This window comes from Stegastes partitus, unplaced genomic scaffold (genome assembly GCF_000690725.1).
Source record: "Stegastes partitus isolate 25-593 unplaced genomic scaffold, Stegastes_partitus-1.0.2 Scaffold58, whole genome shotgun sequence".
Taxonomy (NCBI): Eukaryota; Metazoa; Chordata; class Actinopteri; family Pomacentridae; genus Stegastes; species Stegastes partitus.
In genome coordinates this window covers 495221-515842 of record NW_007577789.1, presented here as the reverse complement: position 1 = coordinate 515842, position 20622 = coordinate 495221, and the positions used below count along the sequence as shown (strand labels likewise).

The 20622-nt window shown below is 41.0% G+C and overlaps 1 protein-coding gene across 1 annotated transcript in view; it reads right to left on the bottom strand.

Moving 5' to 3' along the window:
• The window catches only part of LOC103353013 (forkhead box protein J3), a 70635-nt gene that overhangs the window by 3039 nt on the left and 46974 nt on the right, over positions 1-20622 (bottom strand). Inside the window, exons 7-12 of the mRNA XM_008275754.1 lie at positions 20030-20185; positions 13357-13570; positions 9561-9836; positions 6090-6191; positions 3746-4018; positions 2583-2711 (exon numbers count right to left, since the gene is read on the bottom strand). Coding sequence (XP_008273976.1) covers positions 2583-2711; positions 3746-4018; positions 6090-6191; positions 9561-9836; positions 13357-13570; positions 20030-20185 — 1150 coding nt within the window. The remainder of the gene's footprint in view (positions 1-2582; positions 2712-3745; positions 4019-6089; positions 6192-9560; positions 9837-13356; positions 13571-20029; positions 20186-20622) is intronic.

Here is a 20622-nt window from a genome sequence, read left to right as displayed (position 1 = left end):
TACACCAGGACCATTTGAAAAAATACACATTTCAGCTGGAGACAGAAACCCCAATTAGTTTAATTCATTAGTATTCTAAACTAAATTTAACATCAAAAATGCTTTTCCTGTTATGAGGGAAGTCATTCCATCTCAATGATCAAATTTTGTAGAACTATTTTTGTTCAACCATCTCACATTTGCGTAAAATCTGTATCACCTAACATAAGGATATTTGTGAAAACTTTCATTTAAATTTAAAGCCACATTTCAATGATGATATTTCAGGAACTGTTAAAGATAAAAGCCTGAAATTATATTTTCCATTGCACCATTGATTCAGAATCTGCAATATTAAATGAGTAGATCAAATAGTCTCTGTTTGTAGGTAAGTTGAAAAATGATTTCAAAAAAATCATGAAAAGCCTCATTTTGGAGCACACATTAGCAAAAAAATGATCATGCAAAAGTCAGCTCGTGATATTTTCTAAACCGTGTGTAGTTCCATGATAGAGGAATGCAATACTGCAACAGAATACTTATTAAAAAAACGAAAACTACTTTGAAACTGCAAAACTCCATTTGGATTAGGCTATCTAGCAATACTTTGTTTTGGTGGAGCAACTTGTTTTATCTGTTCAGTTAAAAGTTAAACAAAACTAACTTTTTTTTCCTTTCTTGTGACCAAATATTTCATCTTTAAAACAGTATACTACTTGTTTTGTATTAATGTGCTATGTACATAACAGTGAAAATTAGTTCCGGAGACATTGTCATTCAAACATAGCCTGAAGTGGGTTGACAGCAGTTAAATTTAAAAAAAAAAAAAAAAGTATTTAAAAGAAAAGGAAATTTCTTAAAATTTCACAGAAATCACCGTAAATTCCAGACTATAAGCTGCTACTTTTTTTCTTTTTTTTTTACACCCTTTGAACTCTGCGGTTTAAACAATGATGCGACTAATTTATGGATTTTTATGATTTTTGCGAATTTGCCTCGAGACAAAAGTGACATTGAGAGCGACAATGAAAGAGAGACTGAGGAAGTTTGTGACAAAGTAATTCTGAAGCTGTTCAATTCTGACACTGAAGAAGACGACTTTAGTGGTTTTAGTGCAGGAGGAAGATGAAGACAGTGATCAATGACTTTTCCTGGAAGGCTGCTGTAGTTTTTATTTTCTTAACCAGCCGTGTTACAGGCACTGTTCTGAAAAAAACATTTATATATTTGTGTATGTTACCGGTATGTATTTAATTAAAAGTTTAAAAAAATCTTTCTGGGTAAATATCTCATGTTACAACATGGACTCCTGCAGCTTATAGACAAGTGCGGCCCTTATATGTACAAAATGTGTTTCCTTTTTGAAGTTAGTGGGTGTGGCTATTCAGATGTGCTCAATCATCCGGAAATTACGGTAAATTTCCACAGTTTCTGACAGAAAAACAAATCAGAGTTGGTAGAGCAGAAGGCCCCTGAGGATTCGAGATGGAATAACTCTACAGCTAGTAGTTTGTTTTTTAGCTTTAGCTTTAGAAAAGTCGAATACTACGTTAGCCCCTGTAACTGCAAGTTTAATCTGTTTACCTTGAGTTTTACATAAATCTTCTGATGCACACACTAGGAAACCTCATCTGTGTATTTTCATGGAGTCATGAGGTGCTTCAGATCTTACAACAGACACCTTCGTCCAGGCGACCCGACCGAGACCGATCAAATCTCGAAATGAGTCCAAGTGGCATCTACTGACCACAGTGATCACCCCTCTTCAGGCGCAGCTATCTAGAAACTCTCTCTGCCGCCTCCACATTGTTGCTGATAGCTCTGCTTTTGCTCGCTCCAAGTACATTCAGGGTTCCACAGAGCCTTGACGCCCCACCTCCACCGGTATGCACTTAGCCCTCCACCAGCTCCCGGTACTTCTCCAAGTCAGTCTTTGACACACACACACACCTCTACATTTATAATTTGCTTTCAATGCAAAGATAAAAATGCCAATACCGTAGAATGAAATGTGTTACCAAGGTTAAAGTCTGGCGCTGTTTTGCCTGTAAGCCTGCATATACAGATATAAACCTAAGGCTGTTAAGAACATGATTTTAGTTGACTCTTAATTACAGTACAAATAATTGAGATTAACAATTACATTGCCTTTTTTCCTGTTCATTGTATAACTCTATTTCTTTTAGATTAGTGGTATTAGGGCCTTTAAGTGCCACCTCATTGCTTCAAATCCAACAAATCACCTCAACTTATTGGGCTGTCCTTTTTCATTTGGCTTAAAACCAGAATGCGCCCACAGTGGTGCTGCGGCGTTTAGCTTTGCAACTAAAACCCATGATGTAAATGTCAATAGATGCTCATCGGTCAAACATTAGAGTTTAAGTGCCTCTAGATAAACAGCCGGTGCCATTAAACCGCAGCAGAAGAAAGGGGGAGCAAACAGTGGAAAACAACAGTAATTGAGACGTGACATTTCTGTTAGTTTCATCCAGGTGGATGGAAATGATTCCAACAATTATGATCACAGTCAGCTCTAATAATTGCACTCAGGCGATTATGTAATAGTCGGGCCTTAATATACGCTGCATTTCCAACCTCCTGACCTGTTAAGAGAGCGATGGAGGAGTCACCTGTCATGGCGGGAGTCGTGCTGCTCATGGGAGGCATGTGAGGATATCCTGGAGGGCCCATCAGAGAAGAAATGTTCTGTCTCGAGTCCATGTACATGTTCCCTGCGGGAGAACAGACAAAAGGGCAATGACTAACTGTCAGATTAGTATCCCGACTTTCACACACGCGTACTTGCCTCTGCAGAACACAAGCTGTTATCGTGTGCACACGCAAAAATTTTTGCTGCCATCTTATGCTAAGCCGGGAGAAATCCTACAGAATCTGCTGTCACTCAGTGGATTTCACACTGGTGAAAACATCCCCTCGTCTTCATATCTTCACTTTAGTTGCCATGTAACTGACAACAGCCGTAATTCCCTTGAAAATACATAATGAGCCAACAATGGCACAGTGAGCAGGGATTGCAATTTAGCTTGGAGCCTTGAGACCCAACCTCCTTCGCAGCCAGCGAGTCACGGGCGGAAATTGAGGAAGTACTTTATTTTTTGGAGACACGTTTTCTTTTCTAATGCTGCACTCCTTAGTCCATTATGTTTACCTCACAGATAAGGTAAACTTTATTGATCCCCTACAAGTAAAAAACTTATACATGACATTACAAACATAAATGGCAGTAATGGCTTAGAGCGGTTGTCCTCTAATCGCGAGGTTGGCGGTTCGATCCCCCGCCCCTCCACAGTCCAAGTGTCCTTGGGCAAGACACCGAACCTGAAGTTGGTCCCAATGGCAGCTCTGTCTCCATTGGTGTATGAATGTGTGAGTGAATGGGTGAATGAGAAACACATTGTAAAGCGCTCTGAGTACTACTAAGATAGAACAGCGCGATATAAGTGAAGACCATTTACCATAAAATTGTACATGAGTCATTATGTGTTTGTAGAAATTCTTGTATCGCAAAAATGTTCAAATTTAAGAATCTATGAGTTTCAGACACATATTCAGAAAATGTATCTCGACCTGTAAACATGGATTTTTCTGCTTTCCTTCTAATCTCTGCTTCACTTCCTTCTTCTTTTGTCCTTCCTTCCATCCTACTTTCAGTAACTGTTCTAAAAGCATCAACATCCCTGCATATTGTGTGCTTTAACTTTACATCCAGAGTACTACACTATGCAGTGTAGTCTTGTGTACTGACCCGTGCTGATATGTTGGTTGTGTTGGTTGTGTTGCCCGTGCTGATTGTGATGGCTGGGTTTTGGGTGCATGGCCCCGTGCGGCTGAGACGGGTGCTGTGGCGCTCCCGGTGGTGTCGGGTGTTGGACCTGAGGTTGTGGGTGGGCGGCGCCCTGAGGGGGGATGACCCCCGTGGCCGTGAAGAACTGGTTAATGGAGGAACACAGGTCGGCCATCTGGGCGGCGTCCAGAGTCCAGTTGTTGAGCTCAGCCTGCCGCATGCTCTCCTTTAAACCTGACGGAAAGACGGACTGTGACGGTCACTCACTGTAGAGCTAATTAGAAATTAATCACCTAAACAAATTTGTCATTGTGTTATACAAGATATGTGGAGCCTTCCTCCTGCAGCTCTGCCCTCTGATCAGATGAGCCTGGACTTACGTATGTGCTCCAAACACCCAAAAGCTGTTATTTGTTGCTTCACTAAGGATTCTAACCCCACTTTCCTGTGCGAAACTCCTCTGTTTAACCCACTGTGACACTGATAGTACCAGTGATGACTGTGAGGAGTGTGACTCTATCATCATGGGCTAGATTTTCTAAAAACAGAATGAAAGCAGAGGCAAGAAAAGTTCCTCTCAGATGACTTGAATCGTAACTTGCTATGTAATTCCTGCCCAGTGATGGCAAGAAAATACTGCCTACCCCAGCTTTAAGTAGCTCAAAACTGATATACAAAATAGAATTATTTACAACACCTAAATGTACAACTTCATCAAACTTCTACCAGTTCATCTTTGATATCTACTTTATAAAATGTGAAATAATACAGTAAATTGCCCGCGTCATCGTCTGTGCCTGCACTACATCTGAAATACAGTTTGTCAGTATCTTAGCTACTATAATATAAATTAATGGTCTCTGAGATTAAACAGTGTTTATTCTAAGTCTGAATATTAATGTTGAGAAGATTAAAAGCGCTAAAACTTAAATCAGGTGAAATATCAGGCAAACGGGATCACTTATAAGTAGAAAACTAAACATGTGTGTAATAAATATATTTAGATCTATAAATAGTTGTGAACTGAAGCTTACATACACTTGAAAAGACCATGTATATATGAGTTTTCAATGAGAGGATCATTTAAACAAGCATCTTTGTCAGAAAAAACAGTCATGCATAGATTAGTTATGTCTTCTAATAAAATGCCTGCATCATAATAGAATAAAATAATGAAAACTCAAGACCGCCTCGATTTACGTGGTCTTTTCAAGTGTATATAAACTGTTGTATGAACTGTGTTTGTTTTCCTTCAACAGCAAACATGCTTGAGGATTTTTCTTCATGAATGAGGCACAGTTGATTCATTTGTCTTGCGTATACAGCTGTAGTATTGACATTTCCTGTACATTAGACTTATAAAACATACTTTAAATGACTCGTTCAAGACAATCGCCAAGACTTTCTTTGTTATCATGAGTTCAGCATATGAAAAATAATAATCTATCATACATTATAGTGAAATCACATCCAGGAAAAGAATTGTCTATTTTACTGTTAGCACCAAACCAGTGAGCATCGCCGTCCTGACTACATGTCTGCTCACATGTAACACGACGCGCACTGAGAATCTGAAACACCTCTAACGTGCTTCTACTTCTTCAGAAACAAAGACACACCCGAGCTTCTGCACAGCAAACTGCCGTCTGATACTTTCGCCCCAAATCAAATTTATACAGCTTGTGTGTGAGACGGCGACAGAGACAAGAGGCCCCGGCTCTCGTCTCTTTGGAGGCGAGCCAGAGACAGCGGCGGACGGACGGCATCGCGGCGGTGCGAGGGAGGTCAAGCGTTGCGGGAGGAGAGAGAGAGAGAGACAGAGAGAGACAGAGAGGGGAAGCGGCAGCAGCAGCCTGTGTGTTATAAGGCCAGCAGTCGTCATCAATCGTGTGTGGATGTTGCCGGCTTTGTGCGCTGACCGTGATAAGAGGCTGTTACTGAGCCAGGACCTAATTGGATTATTCACATCATACAATTGGGAGGGAGCGAGACAGCCTCAGTGTGTGTGTGTGTGTGTGTGTGTGTGTGTGTGTGTGTGTGTGAGACAGACTGGCAACCTCTCCATGCAGGATAATGACTTTTATTAGGCCAGTACTATTACAACACTGGATATTATAATATTGTGCCTCAAGGGCGAGTGGATATGAAAGTGCAGCGAGGAATCATAATGGTTTAATCAAAGTAACTGATCGGCATCATAAGCATTTTATCAATTCTCTCCGTGTTGCTGTGGACGGCTTTATCAATGTTCATTTCGGATGTTTACACTGACGGGACCCTCAGCTTTGTGTGTTTTTTTTTTTACCTTGAAACGGGGAGAGGTCGACGTCGGCCCAGTTGTAGCTGGTAGCGATGCGGCAGCTCTCCTTCAGCCAGTCCAGGTTGGGGTACCAGTCCGACGACATGCCTGGGACATAGCACACGCCTTCAAATTAACAACAACAATCAATGAAACGACACTGTACGCGAGGTTGTCTGTTCAATCCACAGAGCTGACACAACATTAAAACAGATCTCATACGTTGAAGCCAAAAATCTCCCACAACATGGCGACAGCAGGGGAACTCACGAAATTGCATTTAAGAGTGAACCTTTTCAGCTTCTCCAACACAAAATATTACTTTAATGCTTAAAACGGCTCCGCGGATAAAAGGAGCGGGTGACCTTACCAGCAGACCCTGCCTCATACGAACACACGCTCGCCAGGCTCAAAGGCATTAATGGCGTGATGGAGTTTTGAGATCTGGCACCGTTTTTTTTTTTGGGATAATTTTGAAAGGTTTTTATTCGATTTGACACATGTCACTAACTGTGTATATTGTTATTTATTTATTTATTAGTTTTTTAAAGGATGTTTTCTTTTCTAGCCAAAATTGCAACGATGATCTGTTGTGAACTTCTCTCACTAAACTGCCTCAAATTGTAAACCATCGTAAAAAGTCAATGCCATAAATGAATATTAAAAACATCTGTTGGTTTGGTTGGATAAAAGATGAAGAGAATTTAATTTTTTTCTTCCAGTTTAATCATTTAGTTTATAAAATGCTGGAAAATTAAGAATTTGATGTCTTTAAATTGTGTATTTTTCCCATAACTTTAATTGATATCAAACAGGGGGGAAACAGAAATCCTCATACTGAAGGAACAGGTTATTTTTGGGAGTTTTGACTTTAATTATTCATCAGTTAACAACAATTTCACTTTATCATTGATTACCAATAATCGATGACAGTGAGAATATGATACCGAGCAGCACTGCAGCGTTAAATGATCTAAAACAGGTTCATATTCAAAAAGAAGTCAAATTTGACTCAGTCTGAGTTCTGCGAACAACCACAAGGTGGTATGAGTTCACACAGAAAATTTCCAGCCCCAGCTTTGCTTTTGAGAGAAAAAAAAAAGAAGAAGATGCTTTTCACCACCACAAACTAAACAACATTACATTCTCAAGCCGTGGATCAAAGACAGGGGGGTTGCTTTCATTCATCCTCAGCTTGGTTGAGGAGAATACTAACCTAGATCATGTCTGAATAGTCTTTTTCACTGGCCTGAGAGCTCTGTTGCACAGAGACAGAGGAGGGGGGAAAAAGCACAGATTGGGAATATGAGCAGGAAAAGCCTCGGTGAAGCTTTGGAGATGCCTGTTTGTACCGGTCCAGCCTCATAATATTAACTGCTCTGGGACCTTATAGAGGGAAGAATATCATATAAATGCAATGAGTCTGTACAGAGACGAGCCGATTGCGATGTGTTCGGTGCATTGCATTTATACCGGTGTGGTTTTGGGAATCATTGTTTGGTGCTGCACTGCATCAATATATGTGAACCAGGAAACCATACTGTACACTTTGTGTGTTATTTTCAGCAGAGTCAATTAAAAAAGGTGAGTATGTTGGACACAGTATAAAATCCTGGTCATAGCAGCTCTTCTCCTCCTGCTGTATTCTTATTATGGCAACAGAATGAGGAAAACTGTGAGCTGCCTTGTTATGAATACTAAACTTTAACCCATTACTTAAAGATACCCCCACCATCAGTCCTGTAGTGACACTAGATCAGCTGAAAAGTATTCTGCCTTTGCTATTTTTATTGTTGCACATATTTGAAGGAGTTCATTGACAAGTTAAAAGCAGCTAAAACCAGGCTGACAGTAAGACTCTAAACCCTTTGAACCCAGAGAACTAGCCCCGGAGTTTTAACGGCATGTTATCTTGAAGGAGAAAAAAAAAAAAAAAAAGGCTAAATCACAGTATTTATCAGAAACAGTAAAAACAGAAAGATTGTAGAATTTCTCAACGGTCCTTGAACTAATTTTTCAGTTTAGTTGGGGAAATTACCCAAATCTTAGCTGAAAGTCATGCTATTTAATCAAATTCACTTTATTCTTGTTTGAGAAAAGGCCAAAAATAAACCAGGTTAGGTAAGAAACAAAAAGAACTGAGACACCATGGGTGGCTCAGCTGTGACCAGCAGTCATGTGACAACAATTCTGAAACTTCTTCTGCTGCACTGGGCTGAACTGCAGGCTGTGTACAGAGTGGAAACTCATTAAAAATGAAAGTAGTAGTGCACAGGGTCATCATTTTTCCAGTACTGGTAACACCTGTGGTCATTTACACATGTTAATTCCATTTAGTTTTTATTTTTGTAAAATAATCAACGATATTCAACTTACATTTTCTAATTTTTTCTGATTTGTGGCTTTACAACTTTGTCAGAGTTCTTTTAATCTCCCTCTGATTCTAGCCATGGTTTCCATAGAGGTGCAGGACTTTATATTGCAGTGAAAAATGAGTCTACAGTGAGGAAAAATGCAACAAGAGCAAAACACACCCAGGAACTGCTGTGGTTTCAGAGGGTTAATATTGGATTTTATTTTTCTCAAACTGCCATCAGAAATGCCCCACGCTGTATTTACACTCTATAGAATACAGTGTAAACAGCAACAGTGACCAAGAAACAGCATGATTTCTCATTAACGAGGCTAAGCATTTCAAACTGATGGCCATAACAATATCCTAGAGCAGGGATTTTCAAAGTCTAACACTGTGGCTCCCTCCACGGACAAACAACTAGCTCTGGGATACGACTTCAGCCCTGCCTTCTTAGCCTACACTTGTTTACATTTTGAGAAACAGGCACCATGAACTGGTCCGTATTAGCTATTCCTGTTTGCAGTGTGCACGTACAAGCAGCTCTGGATATCGAAAAAATAAAGGCTTTTTAGAAGATTTCTGAGCAGATTACGGATGTTTATTCTTGGTAGATGCGGGACTGCATGTCCAGATTGACGAAAAGGGGCACAAAATTTGAAATAAGGGTTTTCAAGTACATTAATTGCCTTTTACCTCGTACAGAATCTTTGCCTTTGTAGACTGTATTGTGCAGTAACTTAGGGGGCTACCATATTGATGTGGTGGTGAGTGTTGATTTTATCATTCAAAGAAAACTTTCAAGTGCAAATTTAAGGTCTTTATGTGTGGAATGTTGATTGTAGTGTACTTTGAGTTATTTTGATTGGTATTTCTTTGTCGTTAAATTCAATCCAAGAGGCAAAAGTTGGAGTTTAATGCTGCTCTTAACACATTCAAGGGCAGCCGTTGTACATTGCTGTCTGCCACAGTGTTGTTTTTTTTTTTTTTTCTGATGCCGTGTACCAGCAGGTGCCACCAAGGTCAGAGCTGTTAAAATGCTACACATACTGTAGAGGCCTTGTGATTCGAAACATGGGAGGAAAAAAAAAAATCAGGACAAGAACTTGCGAGTGTGTTCTCACCTGTTGTGGGGCAGTTCTGTACCGTGTGACTCTGGTGGGAGAGAGACGGGTGCTGCTGGGAATGACCAGAGTGCTGTTGGTGCTGAGCGTGAGTCTGGTGCTGACTGTGGGCCGAGTGGGGGGAGAGGTGAGGGTGGTGCGGGTGGTGGGACGTCTGGCTGTGGTTGTGTTGGTGGTGGTGGCCGCCGCCGCCGCTTCCCGCGCCGGGAGAGTGCTGGTAGGAGCAGGCGGTCCGGGCCTGCTGGCTGGAGTCGCCGGGAATACTCATCAAACCTGCTGCAGGAGGGGGGAGCAAAAACAGACGAACATCAATAAATAAATACAACAGACAATAGTAAAGTTGTAGTTCATCTGTTTTTTTCTTATAACATAATAATAACAATACAATAATAATATTAAAAACTTTATTGATATAGACGGCTGCGAGGTGGAGCGGTGGTTAGCACCGTAGCCTCGCAGCTAGAAGGTCACCGGTTCGCATCCCGGTGAGGACACCCGGGATCTTTCTGCGTGGAGTTTGCATGTTCTCCCCGTGCAGCGTGGGTTCTCTCCGGGTTCTCCGGCTTCCTCCCACACAGTCCAAAAACTTGTTGAGGTTAATTGGCGATTCTAAATTGTCCGTGTGTGAATGTGAGTGTGCTTGGTTGTCTGTGTAGCCCTGTGATAGACTGGTGACCTGTCCAGGGTGTCCCCTGCCTTCATCCTGAGTCAGCTGGGATAGATTCCAGCCCCCCATGACCCTAGTGAGGATTAAGTAGTGTGTGGATGGATGGATGGATGGATGGATTTTACAAAGTGCATTTCAGACTGGCCAGAAAACAAGGACACTCAGGAAGAACACTGAATAACAGAAGGCCACTAAGTCCAAAGACCAGAGAAGCAAAAGTCGAGGAATACTACTACTACTACTACTAATAATAATAATAACAATAATAATAATAGTTAAAAAAAAAAAATTCAGTAAGTAAATAAAGGATATAAGAGAAAAAAAACAAACTAATAAAATACACAACAGGACATACGAGCAAGTCTAAATAAAGGGGTTTTAAGGAGTGATTTTAAAAGAACATACTCATATCCACACATTTGTCCAGTTTCATTTAGCAATTAATCAGCTAAATACAAAACTGAATACCAGTTTCTAACCTGTGCTACAGCACATAGAGCACTAGAAGTGATTTGTTTTCTAGTTCCGTAACTGATACTTACGAATCCCTCGGCGTCAAATTACTGCACAAGAACTAATCCAACAACTTTTATTAACCAGGAAACTACAAAAACTTGAAAAACAAGTAACTGATTTTCCAAGCAGCAACCTACAGGATCTGAAAACTGAACCCTATGTTGAAGAGCCAAAAACTGCAGTTCCTCAAATGGCCACTTGAGGTTGGCTCTAAAAGTGAGTCAGTCCCCACAGACCCTCCCATGTTAAAATGCTAAACTTCACAGCAGAAGTTAACATGTTCACAGGCCGACACGAGATCAGTTTTGGTCTCTGTAGGTAATTTACCCATTCATGACCACTGTTAAGGGGATTGATTTCTAAAGAGCTACTCTGTTTAAATTGTATTAAGGTTTAAAGTTATGCATAATTTAGGGTGCAGGCCCCTTGGGTACCGTTACAGGATAATCCATGGTTCTGAGATGTTTCTGCTCCACTCCCACTGCACCTATTTAATAATTTTCAGATTAGCCACCAAAATCTACATTATGGAGGGTCTGTCCAACTATACAGCTTATACAACTTTTAAAAAGTTTTTAATTCTTCCTGTTTGGCTTTTGAGAGAAGACAAACTCTGCAAAAATAAGTTATCCTAAACAATGTAATGAGTTCATACACACACAGTTTCTGTCATCAACTATGCATTTTATACTTTTGTCTGGCACACAGCCGAGGATTCTTGTGAAATGCAGTTCCTTGCATGCTCAGGTTACCCCAAGAGCGTGTTTTATCTGCTTTACTTTTCATCATGGCTAGTGACAGCTGCAGAAACTTTAAGTTGGCAGCTCGCTTGTTAAGACGATGTTGCATTTTGTCTTGTGTGGAACTGGACCTTGGTTGTCCTCTTCCTGCTTTGTTGGTTGTTGGATTGGGTTTTTTTCCCTCTAAATATTAATCTAAGTTAAACGCAGAACAAATCTTAAGAGTTTGTTCAAAAATAAATTAAGGTGGAACGTTAACAGAAAGGGACCATGACAGAGCCTTTTTTAGAAGAAGCATTCCTTTCCATCAGCACACGTGTTGTTAAATCTGTTATCTGAGGCTTCTGACCTTTGCTTTTATCTGTTGTTTCACTGCTTATCACTTCAATCTCTCCTTTTTTTTTGGGAGGATCAACACATTATGAGGAAATCGACGAGCATACCGAGTCTATCTCAGCACATCCCAGTGAGTGAGTTTCCACTGCTGCCACCAGGGAGTCATTACAGTTTACCTGCTTGGAAAAGTGGTTTTAATGCAGCTTCTTTACTCCCTCTGCCGCGTGTCAATATAAGACTTTCTGAAAAGGCATCTTATCTACTATTTTATTTGTATTTACACTTTATTGGAAATCCATGGAGAGTTTCTAACTATGGTTGTGTTGTTCCTTCCTCGTTCATTGTATAGTTGTTATGAGAGCTGTCATGTCTTACTGGGATGAACACAGTTGTTCAGATTCGTATTGACACGCGGCTCCTTTCTTTAAGTCTCTTTGATTTTATCGTAACAGAAAATAGAGTATGATTTTTAAACTCGGGCTGCAAAATGGTTTGTTTTCGTGCTCGATCTTGCAAATTGTTCCCACTGATGTTTTATTAATTTACTCTATTCAGGTTCTTTTGAGTCTCCATTTCACCTGTGATGTGTGAGTGCGACACGGTTTTGGTATGTGCTCTTGAACTCGCTGCGGTTTCTCCGAGGAGACGACGAGCTCTGCTGTCTGGGTGACTCATTGTGACTCAAATTCTCGAATACAATGACTGCTGACACTGTTCCCTGCTAAGCCTCACACTTAAGGGACCCTTTCAAGCATCCACTAAATCCATTTTCTTCCTCATTTTCCTTCTAGATCTCTCTGTTGTCTCTGTTTTCTTCTTGTTGTTTTTTTTTAAGCGAGCGTTCTCATCGTCTTATCTTTGGCGTGTGCACCCCTGACCACAAATTGAAGGGGACCTTGTCAGAGGGTGAATCCAGGCAACACTTGCCGGAGCTCAACAGAGCGCATCAATCTCCTCGGTTACAGAACATTCGCCGATGTGTACGGGGGAGAAGAAAAGCATGAGGGGGAAGGTGATAGGAGGGTGGTGGGATGGTGGGGGGTCCAAGAGGGAGGAGGCCTGGTGACCTGAAAGCTTCAGGAAGCAATTAGCGAGATGCTTCACAAACTTTAGAACCAATCTAATTAGCTGCTATCAAAGCGGCAGAACCCTTTGCTCTGCTCGACTACAGATGTGTTTGTGAGTTTTTCCTTTCTCCTTCTGTTGAATTCTTACTCTTAATTGCCTTTACTCATTTGACTGAGCGAGCCGTAAAATGCAGATATGCGGAACAACAGATTGTTTGTTTATTAAAACACAATAGAGTAGGAGTAGTGTGCGGCGGAGGTTAATACTGAAATGCTTGCTATGAAAGCAATGTTAAATTGTTTGAATTTCAAGGCAAGCTTAAGCTTGCCAGTTAATTATGTGCATGAAGCTTGACATGGAGGTTTTTCTTTTTCTTTTTTTTGTTTGTGCGAACACACGTGTTGTTGTAGACGTTGGACACATGAACAGACAAACGGATCCACATGCAAAATGAGGGTTTGACACCCACCTTGCTGCGAGAACGACTGCTCAAAGACGCATTTGTAAAGGCTGCGGAAGGAAGCGCTGAGGTCCTCAAAGTCCGAGAAGCAGAGCTGCTTGTCCCGTGACTCCGGGACGGGCAAACCGTACTGAGGCTGCGGGGGCGGAGGAGGCGGCGGCGGCGGCTGGGTGGGCTGCTGGAGGCTCAGGGACTGAGATGAAGGCTCCGAGTGGCTGCTCACCTTCAAATCAGACAGAGGGGGAAGAAACAGATCGACTCTGAGATCAAATAAGACACAGGGATAATCGGTGAATGTCAGTATTCCTAGAAAAATATATCAAAGAGTGAATCACGTTTGCAACTGAGGTGATGTTGCAACTGATGCGGCACAGGTGGGGGGGAATCACATAGTCTTCAAGTAAAATTGATCGTATGTTGATCATCTATGTCTGTGCAGAGGCATCTATGTGCACTGGTAGATTACTGTGAGGTATTAATCATTTATTGCAATAAATAATTCCCATCTTCGTATGGCGGTGCAGCTGTGCTTATGTGATGATTAGGAACAAATGTATGCAATATTGGCAGAGACTGTTCTTGAGCGAACAAATCCCACAACAGAGCCTGAGATACACAACATTCACTGTGTTTAAAATACATGAAAAACACCTGAAAGGCAAACACAAGGTGGAGGGAGTTAGTGTGGCAGCTACGTATGCAGGTTCAGTGTTTCTAAATGTTTTTATGGAGCGCCTGGCGTCAGACGAAGAACAAGGATATCAATCAAGCGGTGAACATCAAAGGAGTTAAAAACAGCATGAGCTGAGTTAAACATGTAAAAAATTAATTACTGCGAATAATAGAATAATGAATACGAAATTACAGAAAATTAAATAAAAAGCAGACGAGAAAGGTGTTTTCTTTTCAACATATCCACATTCTTTGTCTCTCTCAGGTCCTCCAACAGGCCTTTCCACAGGTTGGAGGTTGAAAGTGGGTCTGAGACTGGACCGACTAAGAGATGACGAGCAGAGAACCTGAGAGATCTCGAGGGTAGATATCTTGTCAAGACAGCTAGTCAGGGGAGAGACCATACGTATACAATGCTTAACAAATTTGTTAGACCATCTGTCTGATGTGACTCTTTCATTTTCAGTGAGCTCGCTACGTTTTACCATTTTGAACAGGAATGAGGAATTTCAAATTGAATTCACCTTTTTACCCAAATTTGAGCCAACTCACTGGGCTTCTCTGAGAAGTCAGGAATTAATCAAACACAACCTTCAACTACGAAAACTTCTTTTTTTTGATCAGGAATGCAAGTAAATGACTATAATTTGACGACTTAATCAAAGAATTAATAATGTACTTTTATCAAATTTTCAGTTTTTTTGTAAAACAGTAACTTACAACAACAATAACTATATTTGTAGCATTAAAAATATTATTTTGGTTAAAGAGCTTCTACATGCTGGTGTAATAACCATTACAGAAACATATAAAATGATTTTGGTAATTAACAATGCTGGTAATTTAGGGCAGCCGTGGCATGAACCTTACATTGGGTGGTAAATAGACACACACATTTGTATAGGACACATATATGCAGTAAGATTGGATGGCTTACAAAACATGTGACCAACAATTTCTGTGTCAACCTGAATGACATGGTGTAATTTAAATTGTAAAGAAACTGTTGCTCAATTGCAAAATGATAAGCTGCTGAATGTTTAAAATGTTGTCTAGTGCTCTATTAAGTCTTAAAACTCATGGATTATGCAAAAACATGAACTGTGTGTTGCGCACACCAACATGTTTCAACTTTTTAACACAGAATAGCTTGTTCAGGCCAATCTGAGCACAAAATGCTATACAGATGCTTAAAAAAAAAGACAAAGGTACTACATGGATTATGCATGCAATGTGCACCTTAAATCTAGGACATCATGCGATACCTGCATCACATCTGTACACATGAAAGGTGCACATGGTTTTTATTATATCTTTATTTTAGCCTTTTCTTGCTTCTTTTAGGCCTCATTTGTATCTTGCTGCTGCAACTTGTACATTTCCCCAGTGAGGGATCAATAAAGTTTATCTTATCTCATAAATGTCAGCCACGTGTATGTAACCGAAATTTAAAATCATCTCTGAATCTGTTCGTTAAGCTTCTGTCATTCATCAGGTTAAAAGTAGCCGCTCGTTTGAGACGGCGTTATCATGAGGCGAGGAACAATTCAAAAGCAAGGAGAGGAAAGTGTTCATCTTCTGTGTGAGAAGAAAATGATGCCCGGTGGGCTGCTGCCTGTCAGCCAACACAGAAACTAAGTCCTTGCTTTTCTGGCTGCATGTTCCTTTCTAGTAGCTGAATCTAAATGGACTAAACCTGAATCTCGACTGCGTGAGCTGCATTGTAAAACAAAATCCAATAATTCTATTTAGCAGCGTTAAATCAAATTTCCAACTGAGCCTTTCAAACTCATTCTTTTTTATATTAATTACTGTTATAAATATTGTTTTTAAACTCAGCCCTTCAGTATGATGATCACACCGAATTCAATTCTGCACGGCCGAAAGAAAATCTATGCTGCCGCTCATCTCTTTTCACACAAACACACGAAAACAAACTGTAGCGCTTCAGATTCCTGCCTCACATTGTAAATGCAGCCGGTCTTCCTGTACCCTCAATCATTTCATCCCAGCTGTCACGTTCCTCGCCGTCCACCCAGTGAACGCAAGCAATTTGCTGCGATCAGTGTGCCTCCGCCAAATATAAGCCAACTAACCACGACACACCACCCACGCATCTACCTCCGCCCAATAATGGCGGCCGTTTCCCTAAAAACCTCTCTTGGCGTCTTGGAGATCTCTGCCAGCGATGCCACCAGTAATCACCGTCAGTCAGGAGGGTATCACCTGCGCCAGGTAATGAGTCAGAACTAAACCCGATCCCGCCGGACTAAAACCGCAGATGAGGTCTGGAAAAGAAGAAGGAAGGGAAGAAAGGTGGAGGAGAAGGAGGAGGAGGCGATGCAGGGAGGAGGAAAACAAAAGATGGCCTCTAGAAATGAGAGGTTAACGAGATGAGATTGCACTGACCTTTGCTAATGCAGGTGGGAGGTGAGCAGGGAAAAGTGATTGATGGTAAAAAGGTGAGCAGCTGTTACAAGGGAGAAATAATGAAGAGTTGGGATTTTTTTCAGCGCGCCTGTAATTTCGGACCAAATGTTTTTGAACGGAGACTGCCCTTTAAATTTGGATTATATTTGGTTTAAAGGGACAGACATGAACACTGTGACAAAAAAACATCAAAGGCAATAGAAGTCTGTCTGAAGTTCCTATATTTAGATTTCAATGAAAAGAACTTTGATGACCGCGATGGGAAAATGATTGTGTCGTAGCAGCACGAAGGGAAAAGATGAAGAAGATAAAATAAACGGAATGAAAAAATATACAAAGAAATATAGAAAAAAGTCAAGTACCTTCTTGCTCTCAAACATTTATCTGCTGGTTGCATGAATATACATAGAAGAGTCCATCTTAAATCATCAACTATTCCAACCATCTCTGGTTTACCTGAAAATTTCATCGCAAAAATGTTAATAAATAAAGATATTTGTAAAATTTTAGCTTCATATATCAAATACAGTTTATTTTAAAAAGGCTTGTCGACCCATTTTCAGAACATTTTTTCCACACACTGTAATGTGTGTGCTCAGAGATGGCTTTTTTATGATGGCTTCAGTTCAATTTTTAATATTTCAACTCACCCATAATCAGAGACTATTGGATCTATTTATCCAGTATTACTTTATTGCTTAAAAAATGATAAGGACTAACAGTGAAAATTTCAAGCTTTTATTTTGAAATGTTCCCGAGACATCGTCATCCACATCCATCCATTATATATACACCGCTTAATCCTCACTAGGGTTGCGGGGGAGCTGGAGTCTATCCCAGCTGACTCAGGGTGAAGGCAGGAGACACCCTGGACAGGTCACCAGTCTATCACAGGGCTACACTTAGAGACAGACAACCAAGCACGCTCACATTCACACCTACGGACAATTTAGAATCACCAATTAACCTCAACGTGTTTTGGGACTGTGCGGGAGGAAGCCGGAGAACCCGGAGAGAACCCACGCTGCACGGGGAGAACATGCAAACTCCACATAGAAAGATCCCAGGTGATGCAAATCAGCGACCTTCTCGCTACGAGGCATCGGTGCTAACCACCGAGCCACCTCGCAGCCCTCGTCATCCACAAATAGCCTTAAATTTAAAATCTAAAATGTACATATATAGCTTGGAAAGTATGTTATATAACCATCCAAAATGTCCCAGATAACTTTTTAAATATCCGTAGTTTATGATAAAAATGGGGTTTTTTTTTAAAGCCAATCAGAGATGGCCGAGCAGTGAGGGTGACACAAGAGAAAAGCTAATAGACTATAGACAGCATGAATGTGTAAGGGAACGGTCCAAATAGAGTACAGGTTTTTGTGGCAACCTAACAGCCAAGTACTAAACTGCACTACCCCCATCTACCCCTCCTGTCTCCATGCTGGGGATAAATCATACTTATAAGATACTTATTAAGGTGCTGCTGTTGTTCCATGTGACTCAATCTACATAACTTTGCTGCTTTCGAGATGCTGCTGCCGTCTGATGCTGCAGGTATTTAACAAACCTACAATTTAGGATATCTTGAGAAAGGTGATTTATGATTTTGGCAAGCAAACTGTGTTTTTTGCATTCTCTGTGATGTTTTTGGACCATTATTGGTGTTGAGATGTAAGAAAGCCTTCTCCAAATCACTTCACACGACTGCAGCTAGGCCTACTGTTGCTTGTGAAGTCCTATCTGTTATTGCAACGCGTGCATTTCAGACTGTTGAAGGGGATACAGAACCCTTGCTATGTCCGTCTCAGTCAGCTTGCCAGTGCAACTTTGCCGGAAAAGTGAGCCGGAGTGCTCATTGAGACACAAAGCCGGCATGTTTAGCTGCTGTCAAATTACCAGAAGGGAGTGCGTGTCTGAGAGCGGCGTTAGTGGGAGTGAGGAGGCTACCAGATACCTCCCTTCTCCTCAAACGATAACGAGTCACAGGATCAGCTTATTGCTTGTCAGAAAGAGTTGATAAGATGTGCTGTATGACTACTTTTGAAATCAAAAATGTGATGGAAATGGCCACTCTGAAAGCTGATGGTGGTGACGGTGGAGAGGTGCCGGTGTGGGGATGACAGTCTCCCCAGGAAGACATTCATATTGTTGAAATTGGTTGTATAGATAAATAACCACAAATAGTTATGTAACGAATGAAAAAAAATAAAAAGAGAGCGAGCTGGAGAGACAAGTACAGTCCTTGGCTCCTCTCTCACCTCCACACAGCTGGCCAATCACAGCGTGAAGTGGGTGTCAATGTCGGATCGCCGTGTTGGAATTTTATTTTTATTTTTTTATCTGAAGTCACACACAAATACGCACACACACACAACTTTTCCCTTAAAAGGCTGCCAGTAGAGCACAATATCAATGTTTGATTGCCGACTAAAAGAATGATCTGCTTCTAATTATGTGCAATTTGGTCCCTTTTGTTTTAAATGTTTTAATACTGGCATGGTCGGCCGTCATTAAAATGCATCAGAGATGACAAAGATGAACTGACAACACAAAGGGATCGTTTTAATTTTTCCTGCTCTTTTAATTTTTGCATGACGGAAGCGAGCTCGCATCAAAGCACACCACCAGTTCCCATAGGTGTCGAATTTATTTGGTGCTGTTCGACCCTGAGGGCTGTGAGGCCTGCAAACAGTATTGATAGTCTCCAAAATTGAATTCAAAAGCTAAATAATAAGTGCATATGAATGCAACATTCACGAAGCAGCAACTGAGTTTTCAATCAATCTGCACTTTGAAATGCGTTTCAATACGTAGAAAAGAAAAAAATAATAATACAGTAAGTACATAAATAGTAAACACTTTTTGAAAGGGGTCAATTTGTTCAAGCTCTCATATATTCTTTACATAAGAAGCCCTGTATTTAATTTCCCATTTAAATTTGCATTTTTTTATGCATGTCAAAGCAAAATAATAAAATAACTTGTGCTGTAAGTGGGCACAACTGGAATTTACAGTCTTTCTAAAGTCATAAGAATGTGTTAGTCCATGCCCTCTGCTTAACTCTACTGATATAAAGCAATGGACATGTCATCTGTGCACAATGAACGAGCTCCACCAGAGACCACTGAAAATATATTTGGATGCAAAGTCTGAACATCAAGCGCAAAATGAGAGTTTTAGCGGCGCACTGTAGATTCTGAGTACATGTTGTTAGCTGGTTACCACCTCCTCAGTCTGTTAAGGGTGCAGCAGACACCTTCTGTACTTAATGGGTGTCTGGACCACTGACTGAATCATCCAGATTATGTCAGAATCGAGGGAACACGGAGCATATAAAAAAAAATAAAAAATACATAGTTTGAATGCTGGTACACTCAAATTTTGCCAGCTGGAGATGAAAAATCAGTGGGAGTGAACGCTGGCCGTGCTGAAGTGTCCTTAAAAAAGACACCAAGTCTGTAGCAGCTTCAGGTCAACTTGTGCAGACAGACGCAGCAGGAAAAGAAAAAAAAAAAAAAAGGGAAATTCTCCAGCGACAATCATCAGACAAACACCCGAAGTGAAGAGCGGATCTTACCGGCGTGTAGCTGTGGACGTTGCCGCCGCTGCTGACGGCCGTGCTCAGGTTGTTCAGGTTGACGGACGCCAAACTCTGCTCTGAGAGGCTGTTGCTCAGGCTGCCCAGACTTCCTGGACTCTCGCTGCCTTCTGCCTCCGGGTTGTACAGCGCTACCTACGCAAACACACGACGGATCCATGTACATCAAAGTTTGACATGTTGAGGCAATTCCTTCAAAGGCCAGTGAATTCATGGCATTATTGCTCCTCGTGTTGCTCGCCTTAATTTTGTTTACTTGCCACTTTACATCCAGGCCAACATGAACGCTTCCCACCTCAGGAAGCTACCCATGCACCATTAACTTATGGAAATATGGAAGGTCTGGCTTATGGAAATTGGTCATGCTGCTGAATAAAAGCACCAACTCTAAAGTTGATGTTTTTTTTCCCCTTGAATTTGTTGATTTTGATTAAATGTCTTGCTTCAGAGAACACCTGGTAACTGAAGAAATGACTTTGGCACCAATAAACACACTAAACCCACCAACCACAACATCAAAACCACTGACAGGTAAAGAAAGTAACATGGATCATTACAGTGCAGTGTTCTGC